General features: G+C 44.9%; 1 protein-coding gene across 2 annotated transcripts in view; it reads left to right on the forward strand.

Annotated features, from left to right (window-relative positions):
* Positions 1-532: 532 nt before the first annotated feature.
* The window catches only part of LOC111972546 (myelin transcription factor 1-like protein), a 41,244-nt gene continuing 28,681 nt past the window's right edge, over positions 533-13,095 (forward strand). For both annotated transcript variants that reach the window (XM_070446465.1, XM_070446464.1), the window contains exons 1-4: positions 533-649; positions 907-961; positions 1,259-1,292; positions 5,546-5,608. In XM_070446465.1, coding sequence (XP_070302566.1) covers positions 907-961; positions 1,259-1,292; positions 5,546-5,608 — 152 coding nt within the window. In that variant the 5' untranslated portion in view covers positions 533-649. The remainder of the gene's footprint in view (positions 650-906; positions 962-1,258; positions 1,293-5,545; positions 5,609-13,095) is intronic.

The raw sequence follows: 13,095 nt of genomic DNA on the forward strand, positions 1-13,095 counted from the left end.
AGAGAAACTGTAATGACTCTCTGGTTGCCTGGTGGATGTAATAAGTTGTTTATCTTTGTTTTTGGAACATATTTACCTCCTGCTGTGCATCATGGGACTTAGCCAAAACAATGGAATGGAAACAAAGCAGTGAGGATGCTGCCCTTCATAAGACTGCATTGTTTACAGAATGGAGTCAACCGGGCTAATTTAGTACAGTCAAATCAAATCAACTCAAGCTCTATTTATACAGACATGGAATGCAATGCAATGTGCTTCACAGGAAAAAAAACTAATAAAATAAAAACATTGAAAGTAAAAATGGAAATATTTACTACACAACAAACATAAGAGGAWAACAAGTACAGAATAACAATAGAAATTAAACAACTGAAAAGCACCCAAAGAAAAAGCAAGTGATTGCAATCAAACAAGACAAAAGAAAGATGCTAACCGCTAAGCTTGACCATCTTTACGCTTACTACCGCTAATGTGAGAATGTTCTACCGTGAGTGTGTAATATTCTTGTTATTTTATTGTCTTTGCAGATCATGCCTTTGGATGGGGAGTTTTGAAGTGTTTCTGCTGAGAAAGCACAACTATTACACTCAGAGAAGGAGGCGTGGTTTTGAACCCGAGGTGGTGCCACAGTCAACCCAGCTGATTCCAGGTAACTAACTCTAACTTCCACATAGTGGATGTACTACAGTCCTACATCTCCCTACGTAATGAATGAAGCTCCATGAAGCTCCATGAAGCTCTATGAAACTCAATGAAGCTCTATGAAATGAAGTTAGGTCTTCTGTTACTGTATGTGACATCTTCATTTATGGTAGCCTATGTGTTGTGCAGTATTCAGTCCTCATTATGTCATGAGAGAAAGAGGATGAAACTAATGACCGCTTCCCAACCCTTTGTCTTTACGAGATGGAAGTGGATGCGGTTGAGAAGCGCCATCGAACGCGTTCCAAAGGGGTCCGAGGTACGCTACGGTAACAGTACAGTGTGTCTGRCTCTCTAAACGGCCTGGGGCTGTTAGTTACTGCCTCCCCTAACCCCTCACTCTGCCCCCTCCCTCTCATCTGCCAGCCACCTGGTGTCATATTGGGGGACATCAAGTCAAAGTGAAAGTAACTGTAGATACACAGAAATGCATGATGGATCCTGTAGTTTTGATTTTGATTCTAATTGTTTATTCTTTACTGCTAATGTTGTGTATGTTGTACTAGACAGTGCATCTAACTGTGTCTGATGTGGCTTTGTTAATCTTTCTCACTAGTTCCAGTGGAGACGGCAGCACAGGAGTTATTCAGGTTGGTGCGTAATTCATTCCTGAGGGCTTTACAGACTCTCTGAGTGGTCAATGGTTTTCTATATATATTTGATTTGCTGTTGTATTAACAGTAGGCTATAGTGGGGATATTATGATCAACTGCATTCTATTATCACTCCCTGCAGATTGGTCATGTTGAGAGGGACCATGTTTCACTTCGTGCCAGTGATACAAGTGAATATCCCTGACATGTCCTAATATGGACACCGTACTGACATCATATCCACAGTGACTTGAGGTGTTGTATTGTAAACAGCCACTATTGACAGTGCCTTTACCGTATCTCTCTAGTRATTTCCTCAGCTGTAACATTTGGACAAGGATCAAGTGTTTAGCTCATAATTACTTTCATGCCTTCATTGAACAGATTAAAAATGATTGATTATTTTCCCCAAAAAAATGTTTGCCATATATCTACCCTTTTTCATTGCAGTTGTAGAATACACCAATGTTATAAACATTCTAGTACACTCTGTAATCGTGTGTTTTCTGTCTGGCCAGTGGCCTGCACAGTCTCTATCTCTAAACACCCTTCTCCCTCTTGATGGTATTTCTCAGCTCAGAACCCCTAATCCATAATCTCTCCACGCCACTTCCCTGGCTCTTGCTTCTCACACACTTATGATCGCGCACGTCCGCACACACGTACACATACAAGCATACACACGTAAACATACACACACACATACACACACAAGCACACACACGTAAACATACACACACACGTACACGTACAAGCATACACACGTAAACATCCACACACACGTACATGTACAAGCATACACACGTAAACATCCACACACACGTACACGTACAAGCACACACATGCAAACGTGCACGCACACGTACACACACACGCAGGCAGACAGTCAGGCAAGCACCCACGCATGCACACACAGAGACAGACAGCCCACTGGCCTATACACATCCTCTCCCTGAGGACATAGGTGTTTCATCAGCCCATGGATCCATTTCCAGGCCTACACACATCAATAATGCCAATAGCAGTGATCGATGCGTGCTCCTGCCATTCACCGACAATCTATGGATCTGTTCACCTTGGAGAGAGCGAGAGCTGCTGTTCTGCTCTAATTAGCACCGTCATGCACTTTTCATTGTGGATGGTGCATGACGGGCATCCACCACCGCGGCATCCATATTAGGAAGTTGTCAAGCAAAACTAAATCAGTGGTCAGACAAAGCTTCCTAAATTGTACAAATGACCTCGACTAACCTGTACCCCCGCACATTGACTCCCGCTACCTGGGTACCCCTGTATATAGCCTGACTAACTGTACCCGCACATTGACTCGGTACGGGTACCCTGTATATAGCCTGAACTAACTGTACCGCACATTGACTCGTACCGGTATTCCCTGTATATAGCCTGACTAACCTCTGTACCCCCGCACATTGACTCAGTACCGGTATTCCCTGTATATAGCCTGACTAACCTGTACCCCCGACATTGACTCGTACCGGGTATTCCCTGTATATAGCCTGACTAACCTGTACCCGCACATTGCTCAGTACCGGTATTCCTGTATATAGCCTGCTAACCTGTACCCCCGCACATTGACTCAGTACGCGGTATTCCCTGTATATAGCCTGACTAACCTGTACCCCGCACATTGACTCGGTACCGGTATTCCTGTATATAGCCTGACTACCCTGTACCCCGCACATTGACTCGGTACCGGTATTCCCTGTATATAGCCTGACTAACTGTACCCCGCACATTGACTCGGTACCGGTATCTCCCTGTATATAGCCTGACTAATCTGTACCCCGCACATTGACTCGGTACCGGTATTCCTGTATATAGCCTGACTAACCTGTACCCCGCACATTGACTCGGTACCGGTATCCCTGTATATAGCCTGACTAATCTGTACCCCGCACATTGACTCGGTACCGGTATTCCCTGTATATAGCCTGACTAACCTGTACCCCGCACATTGACTCGGTACCGGTATCCCTGTATATAGCCTGACTAACTGTACCCGACATTGATCTCGGTACCCTCGGTCCTGTATATAGCCTGACTAACCTGTCCCCCGCACATTGACTCGTACCGGTATTCCCTGTATATAGCCTGACTAACTGTACCCCCGCCATTGACTCGGTACCGGTATTCCCTGTTATAGCCTGACTAACCTGTACCCCGCACATTGACTCGGTACCGGTATTCCCTGTATATAGCCTGACTAACTGTACCCCCGCACATTGACTCGGTACCGGTATTCCCTGTATATAGCCTGACTAACCTGTACCCCGCACATTGACTCGGTACCGGTATCCCTGTATATAGCCTGACTAACCTGTACCCCCGCACATTGACTCGGTACCGGTATTCCCTGTATATAGCCTGACTAACCGTACCCCCGCACATTGACTCGGTACCGGTATTCCCTGTATATAGCCTGACTAACCTGTACCCGCACATTGACTCGGTACCGGTATTCCCTGTATATAGCCTGACTAACCTGTACCCCACATTGACTCGGTACCGGTATCCCTGTATATAGCCTGACTAACCTGTACCCCCGCACATTGACTCGTACGGTATTCCCTGTATATAGCCTGAACTAATTGTACCCCCGCACATTGACTCGGTACCCGGTATTCGTGTATATAGCCTGACTACCTGTACCCCGGCACATGACTCGTACCCGGTACCCCTGTATTAGCCTGACTAACTGTACCCCGCACATTGACTCGGTACGGTACCCTCTGTATATAGCCTGAACTACCCGTACCCCCACCATTGAACTCAGTACCGGATTTTCCCTGTATATAGCCTGAACTAACCTGTACCCCCGACACATTGACTCAGTACGTATCCCCCTGTAATATAGCCTGACTAATCTGTACCCGCACATTGACTCGTACCGGTATTCCCTGTATATAGCCTGACTTAAACCTGTAACCCCCGCAATTGCTCTCGGTACGCCCGTACCCCTGTTATAGCCGATACCAGTAAACCCCCACGCACATTGACTCAGGTCACGCGGTTCCCCCTTGCTATAAGCCGACTAACCTGTTACCTCCGCACATGACTCAGTACCGGTTCCTGCTGACTAGTAGCCTGACTAACCTGTATCCCCACCCACCCGCAATTGATTAAACCTCGGTCACCGGTACCCTTCCCCTCCCGTATTAGGCCTGACTAGCCTGTACCCCACATTGACCTCGGTACGGCGGTATCCCCTGTATTAGCCTGACAACCTGTACCCCCACGCATTGACTCGTGTAGCGTACCCTCCCTGTATATCGCCTGACTTAACCTGTACCCGCACATTGATCAGTACGGTTACCCCCCCCCCTGTAATATAGTCCTGACTACCTGTACATCCCACACTTGACTCGGTACCGGTACGTCTCCTGTATATCGCCTGATAATCTGTACCCCCACACATTGAACTTCGGTAACGGTATCCTCTCCTGTATATAGTGACTAACCTGTAAACCCGCACATTGGACTCAGTAAAATACGGGTACCCCGTATATAGCTGACTAACCGTACTCCCAACATACGACTTCGGTACGGTACCCCCTGTATATAGCCTTGTTATTGTTATTTTATTATGTAATCTTTTATTTTTTTTGTCAATATTTTCTTAACTATTTCTTGAACTGCATTGTTGGTTAAGGGCTTGTAACTAAACATTTCACGTAAGGTCTACCTGTTGTATTCGGCGCCTGTGACAAATACGATTTGATTTGATCTCCTAATATGGATACCGTACACCACAGGTGGCTATAAACTAGCGGATGTGATGGCAGTGAGAGGGAACCGCGGGCGAATGGGCCAATGGAAAGCTACAACAGAGTTTACCTCCTAGTACCTATAGGTGTGGGGTCAAAGGGAGAAGCACCCAGTGTTCCTTAAAAGGGGCTCTTTATCTTTGGCACTCACAGCTGTCTAAAGGAAGGCTGATGGGCTGCTATGAAATATGCAGAGTACTGAGTCACCGCCTGGCCTCGAGGCTGCTGGCTGTGTGTTCTCATTACATGAATAATACACAGCTGCTATGGTCCTGTGCATTCCTCTGGATCATGTGTTTTGTCATGCATGTACTGAACACTATCTGTGTGTGAGGGAATGGGATGTCATCTGGAGGAGTGTGTGTGCATCGGGTGAAGGGGGAGGGGCCGTGTGTGTGTGTGTGTGTACGTGCCTATCGTGCCATGCATCGTGTTAACTCCAGTGTCTCTCCTTTGTGTTTACAGCTGTCCTACTCCAGGCTGTGATGGAAGCGGACACGTCAGCGGCAAATACGCCAGACACCGAAGGTAAAGATCCTTCTTCACTCCCCTTATAATCTGCATTTTTCCTCCTCCTCCTCACTCTCTCACTCACTCACTCGCTCAGCCCTCCCTGACCTGTCATGGACAAATCAAGCTCRCCAGCTCCAGGCCTTTGCTCCTGCACAAAAAGCAAACCTGCAATTGCAATCACTGGCTGTGAAAAGTTGATTGCAAAATGTGTCAGAATATCTGAGGACCTGCTTGAGTGTTAGATTGATACTGGTTGATTGTGGTTGTGCAACATCTACAGATGTAGGTTTTTAATTTGATCAACCTGTTGCAGGAGAACATTCCTGCAATGTAGTAAACTTGTGGTGTAAACTTGTGGTGTATTTGAGCATTAAAAAGGCTTCTGAAGTTTGTAATTTCCACCTTGAAATTTCAGACTTGATTTTCCATTTTTGAAAAATTGATCAACCCTAACATCAATGTTCATTAATTACTGTATAATCCACGCACTGATTCATATTTCCTGTTGCTGCAGGATTATTTTCCTGCTGTAGCTCAAATTCAGATCCTACATCTGTATTCTTTCTGTGATTGCTGTGGTGATTTCCCAGACACATTGACAGATTACATAGAGACCGGAGTGTTGTACTTCGAGAGCTGTGGACCCAACCATTTTGCTGTAATCTTGGATGTTATCCAGAATTCGCCAGTTTATAGTCGTTTATATCTTCAAGGTCACCCAAATTCTTGCAAATGTTAAGTCAATGATCAATGGCAACTTTAACATCCCCCTGAGATCAATGTCCGCGCCCCCGCGAAAATCMAATTAGCATAATAAAACAATCCCAATAAAAATCTGTTTAAGGAACAATGGATGCGTCTCAATCCACCGCATCCACCTATGTCTCACTTCCGCATCTGCGGTGAAAGGTGACAGAGCTAGAGCAGTGTTTATCAGACCATGAGACATCCTGAAAATTGGGKTCTATGACCTACACAAGTGTCAGGAGACTAGTTTGAACTCAGTACAGACGACCTGCCAACTTCTGTCTGTAGTGTCCAAACCGTCTGGCCTACACACGATTGACCCCCCTGTGCAAAGGTGAGACTCTTACCAACATGTACATGTGGGTTGTTTTGCTCTAGGATGCCCACAGGTCTCACAAGACTTGTCTGAAGGTCCCTGGTYCCAGTTGAAAAAATGAATGGAAGTATATGTGGAGACCGTTTAATGCCAAAAATATGGGGTTAAATACGTGTACATGTTTCCTGATCTTTCTTATATCTCTCAAATATAGGACAGACACTTCAGAACAAACTTCCTTTTGATATGCTTTTGGGACTATCTGTTGTTCCATGTAGTGAATCTCTTATTCAATGGGTTTGTATTGGCTAATAGCAGTAATATACTTCAAGGGGTCTGTCCTATATTTCAAAATCAAAAAGCTAAATGATCCTTGGTATGACCTTCTTGAAACAATTCCATATAACTTAGTAGAACCCCACCTCCCCCGGCTTAGACAGGCCTTAGACTCTGATGGGTTGATTTACAGTCATGAGTGCCTACATTTTACATACAGGTGGTCCCGGGAAACAAACCCACTATCCTTATGTTGCATGCTCTACCAACTGAGCCACAGAGGATCACTTTAGAAATCACTCAAAAGAAGAGAAAGGTGGCGATAGGAAATCGAACTTCGTTGACAGCTGACATGTAAAGTCACCAGACGTTCCCAGAGTCCTCCTCCACTCAGGGCATGTTTAAACAAAAGCTTCTCCACTTGATGCTATTTACTCCCCTTACGTGGGCTAGAGAGATTGATAGCTGTGTCTCCAGTGTCACCCCATCAAGGCGTCTCCATGAACCAGTGGGCTAGAATTGCATTTGGTGCCACAGACAAAGACACATGGCATCAGACCTCTCCCTCTCCCAAAGACCCTGGGTGATAAATTACCACAATTAGAGGGGCAGGCTGAGAGGAAGAGCTCTGTGTGTGGTGTGTGTGTGTGTGTGTGTGTGTGTGTTGTGTGTGTGTGTTGTGTGTGTGTGTGGTGTGTGTGTGTGTGTGTGTGTTGTGTGTGTGTTGTGTGTGTGTGGTGTGTGTGTGTGGTGTGTTGTGTGTGTGTGTGTGTGTGTGTGTGTGTGTGTTGTGTGTGTGTGTGTGTGTGTGTGTGTGTGTGTGTGTGTGTGGTGTGCGCGCGCGTGTGTGTGTGGTGCGCGTGTGTGTGTGGCGCGGTGCGTGTGTGCGCGTGCGTGTGTGCGCGGTGCGTGTGTACATGCATGTTGTGAGAGGAGGGCATTAGATCCTGAGGCGGCCCTGCCTGAAATAATAAGTGTTGGTTGGTTGGTTGGTTGGTTGGCTGGTCGGTCGGTCGGTCGGTCGGTCGGTCGTTCGGTCGGTCGGTCGGTTGATTGGCTCGTTGGTTGGTTGGTTGATTGGTTGGCTGGTCGGTCAGTGGGTTGATTGGTTGATTGGCCTGTCAGTTGGTCGGTTGGTTAGTCGGTTGATTGGTTGATTGGCTGGTCGGTCGTTTGGTTGGTGGATTGGATGGTTGATTGGTTGATTCACCGGTCGCTTGTTTGGTTCATTGGTTGTTTGATTGGTTGATTCGCTGGTCGGTTGGTTGATTGATTGATTGGCCGGTCGGTCGGTCGGTTGATTGATTGGTTGATTGATTGATTGGCTGGTTGGTCGGTCGGTTGGTTGATTGGTTAATTGGCTGGCTGGTTGGTTGGTTGATTGATTGGTTGGCTGGTCGGTCAGTGGGTTGATTGGTTGATTGGCCTGTCAGTTGGTCGGTTGGTTAGTCGGTTGATTGGTTGATTGGCTGGTCGTTTGTTTGGTTGGTTGATTGGTCAGTCTGTTGATTGATTGATTGGTTGATTGATTGGTTGATTGGCTGGTCGGTTAGTCGGTTGATTTGTTGATTGATTGGCTGGTCAGTTGGTCGGTTCATTTTTTGATTGGTTGGTTGGTAGGTTGATTGGTTGGTCTGTTCGTTGGTCGGTTGATTGGTTGATTGGCTGGTGGGTCGGTTGATTGGTTGGTTAAATTGGTTGATTGGCTGGTCGGTCGTTCTATTGATTGGTTGGTTGATTGGTCGGTTGATTGGATGGTTGATTGGCTGGTCCGTCCGTTGATTGGATGATTGACTGGTTGATTGGTTGATTGGCTGGTCGGTTGATTGGCCGGTCGGTTGGCCGGTTGGTTGGTTGATTGGTTTATTGGTTAATTGGCTAGTCGATTGGTCGGTTTATTGGTTGGTTGGTTGATTGGCTGGTCGGTTGGGTAGTTGGTTGTTTGGTTTGTTGGTTGGTCGGTTGGTCGGCTTGTTGGTTGGTTGATTGGCTGGTTGGTGCTCTAGTGATGATATGTTTACAGTAGCCTAAAACTGTGCAGTGATATATATATATAGTGATATAATAACATGGTTAAATCTTCTACTTTCTAGGCGACCCTTGCACAAGAGACGCACATATATTTGTCTTTACTAAACTGCTACTCTTGTTGGCTGAGCTCTGCTGTCTTGCAGTCTGCTGTCTTGCTTCATCTCTCCTCTGCTCAGTAACATAATATGATTGATTTCACTGGCGGCCCCAGTTGAACCCCCGGCTATAGTGTTCAAGCTAGGGAAGAGGAGGAGGTGGAGGTGTGGAGGCATATGGCTGTGTTTGGGTGTATTAATGACAATGACTGTTACCCCCGCACACACACCCGAACACAATGTGAAGACGATGCTAGCTGTTTGAGAGTCTGCGGCCATTAGAGCAACCTCAAACAGGATCTACTGTGTGTCTGCTCTTTGAAGTAGGACATGAGAGAGAGACAGAGAGAGACAGACAGACAGACAGACAGACAGACAGACAGGACAGGACAGACAGACAGACAGACAGACAGAAGACAGACAGACAGACAGACAGACAGACACAGACAGACAGACAGACAGACAGACAGACAGACAGACACAGACAGGCAGCAGACAGACAGACAGACAGACAGACAGACAGACAGACAGACAGACAGACAGACAGAGAGAGACGAGAGAGAGGATAGAGCGAGAGATGTGTAGAGAGAGAGAGAGAGGATAGAGAAGAGAGAGAGAAGAAAGAGAGAGAGAGAGAAGAAAGGAGAGAGAGAGAGAGAGAGAGAGAGAGAGAGAAGGAGAGAGAGAGAGAGAAGAGAGAGAGAGAGAGAGAAGAGAAAGAAGAAGAGAAAGAGAGAAAAAGAGAGAGAAGTAAGAGAGAGACAGAAATAGAGTAGTAGGGTGGATGAGGCGTTCCACACTCATTGATAATTTAACATGTGTAATGTTAAAGTTGACGTTAATATGTGCAACATTACAATTGACATTATATGTGTAACATTACAATTGACTTGATATGTGCAACATTACAATTGACCTTGGTTATGTATCATTACAATTACATTGATAGTGCACATTACAATTGACATTGATATGTGACATACAATGACTTATGCAACATTACAATTGACATTGATATTGCAACATTACAATTGACCTGTGTATGTAACATTACAATTGACCTATGTATGTAACATTACAATTGACTTGATATGTGCAACATTACAATTACATTGATATGTGCACATTAAATGACCTGATGTATGTAACATTACATTGACCTTGATTGTATTAAACATTACAATTGACCTTGATGTATGTAACTCATTGGGAGTCAAAAATTGCAAAAAATAAATATATCAATAATCATTAAACCAATCTGTGCCTACATTAACCTATGATTTACCAGAGATTACACATCTAATCAAGTGTAAATTAAAGCCATTTTAGTGAGAGTGTACATGTTGACATTGGTAATACAGTAATGTATTGCACAATATTAATATCTTTGACAATCTTTCTGATTTGTGGAGTAATCATTTTAATACTGTTTATTCCATCGCCCATCATTGTGAGAACATACACAAATAAAAGTCTAAAGATTTGGACTAAAGGGAAATCTTTTCTCAGTAAATCCACTGGTTGGTAATGAGGTCTATTGTGAGCAGCTTTGTTGCTGGTGTGACTGCCATGTCTAGAGCTGGCACTCAGTAATTGCCTAGGCTTTGTACAGATGAGGTTGAGTGCAATCTCTCATCCCTATCACTCCTATCACTCCATCTCTCTCTCTCTCTCTCCTTCTCTTCTCTCTCTCTCTCTCTCTCCTCGCTCTCTCTCTCTCTCTGCTCTCTCCTCTCTCTCCTCTCTCTCTCTCTCTCTCTCTCTCTCTCTCTCTCTCTCTCTCTCTCTCTCTCTCTCTCTCTCTCTCTCTCTCTCTCTCTCTCCTCTCTCTCTCTCCTTCTCTCTCCTCTCCTCCGGCTGATGTATGACTCATATGGACTGAGCCTGCAGGCAGGTATAATTCAGGTCCTGACAGGTAACACTCACTAAAAGGCTGGGAATGGAGCCAAGAGCTGGTGGCAGGCAGCAAGGAAGAGAGGAGAGGCCAGAGTGCCGCAGGCTGGAGAAAGAGGAGAGAGAGGAAGAGAGAGAGGAGAGAGAGAGGAGGAGAAGAGTAGTGAGTAGAGAAAGGAGAGAGGAGAGCCCTGCAGGGCAGACAGAACCACTCCACACACACCTAGTATTTGTGTTGTCTTTGTGAGAGCTATACAGCAGAGTTTAAATTGTGTTGCTTTGTGAGAGATTACAACAGGTTTAATTTGTGTTGTCTCTGTGAGAGCTATACAGCAGGGTTTAATTTGTGTTGTCTTTTTGAGAGATATACACAGACTTTAATTTGTGTTGTCTTTGTGAGAGCTATACATCAGGGTTAAATTTGTGTTGTTTGTGAGAGCTATACAGCAGAGTTTAATTGTTGTGTCTTTGTGAGAGATATACAGCAGGGTTTAATTTGTGTTGTCTGTGTGAGAGATATACAGCAGGGTTAATTTGTTGTCTTGTGAGAGCTAACAACAGGGTTAATTTGTGTTGTCTCTGTGAGAGCTATACAGCAGGGATAATTTGTGTTGTCTTTGTGAAGAGATATACAGCAGGGTTAATTTGTGTTGTCTTGTGAGATATACAGCAGGTTATTAATTTGTGTTGTCTTTGTGAGAGATATACAGCAGGGTTTAATTTGTTGTGTCTTTGTGAGAGCATATACAGCAGGGTTTAATTGTGTTGCTTTGTGAGAGATATACAGCAGGTTTTAATTGCAGGGTTTAATTGACCCAGAGTCTCAGGGTCGGCGTACATTGGGCTGAATTACTACGATACAATGAATTTTCGTATAAACAAACAAACATTATACAGCCTGGATACAACCCTTGAGCAGTGATACATTATATTGTCCATACAACCACAAATCCCTGAGGTGCCTTATTGCTATATATTAACCGGTTACAACATAAATAGAACAGTGAACAAGTAGTTTTGTGTCATACCCATGGTATAGTCTGTTATACACAAGGCTGGAATGCATTCAGCAATCACCATCCAGGACACCAACATCTACCCGGTTTATAATTCATTGTATTAATACAACCGGTTGGTTTGACCCTGAAAAACTGGATTGGCTGAAAGCGATGGCATATTGATTTTTTTTCACCTTTATTACCAGGTAGGCTAGCTGAGAACAAGTCTCATTGCAACTGCGACCTGGCCAAGATAAAGCATAGCAATTCGAACACCATACAACAACACGATAGCACATGGAATAAACAAAAACATACAGTCAATAAACAGTAGAAAATAAAAAACAAAAAAGTACATATACGAGTAGTGCAAATGAGTAGATAAGAGAGGTAAGGCAAATAAATAGGGCATGATGGCGAATAATTACAATATAGCAATTAACCCTGGAATGGTAGATGTGCAGAAGATGAATGTGCAAGTAGAATACTGGGGTGCAAAGGAGCAGATAAATAAATAAATACAGTATGGGGATGAGGTAGATAGATGGGCCTGTTACAGAGGGCTATGTACAGGTGCAGTGATCTGTGAGCTGCTCTTGACAGCTGGTGCTTTAAGCTAGTGAGGGAGAATAGAAGTCTCCAGCTTCAGTGATTTTTGCAGTTCGTTCCAGTCATTGGCAGCAGAGAACATGAAGGAAAGAAGACAAGGGAGGAATTGGCTTTGGGATGACAGTGAGATATACCTGCTGGTGCGTGTGCAATGAGTGGGTGCTGCTATGGTGACCAGTGAGCTGAGATAAGGTGGGCTTACCTAGCAGAGACTTGTAGATGACCTGGAGCCAGTGGGTTTGGCGAGGAGTATGAAGCGAGGGCCAACCAACGAGAGCATACAGGTCGCAATGGTGGGTAGTGTATGGGCTTTGGTGACAAAACGGATGGCATTGTGATAGACTGCATCCAATTTGTTGAGTAGAGTGTGGAGGCTATTTTACAGATGACATCGCCGAAGTCGAGATCGGCCGTAGGATGTTCAGTTTTTAACGAGGGTATGTTGGCAGCATGAGTGAGGATGTTTTGTTGCGATATAGGAGCTGATTCTAGATTTAATTTGGATATGAAGATGCTTAATTTGAGTCTGGAAGAAGA

The sequence above is a fragment of the Salvelinus sp. IW2-2015 genome, linkage group LG14 (assembly GCF_002910315.2).
Source record: "Salvelinus sp. IW2-2015 linkage group LG14, ASM291031v2, whole genome shotgun sequence".
NCBI lineage: Eukaryota > Metazoa > Chordata > Actinopteri > Salmoniformes > Salmonidae > Salvelinus > Salvelinus sp. IW2-2015.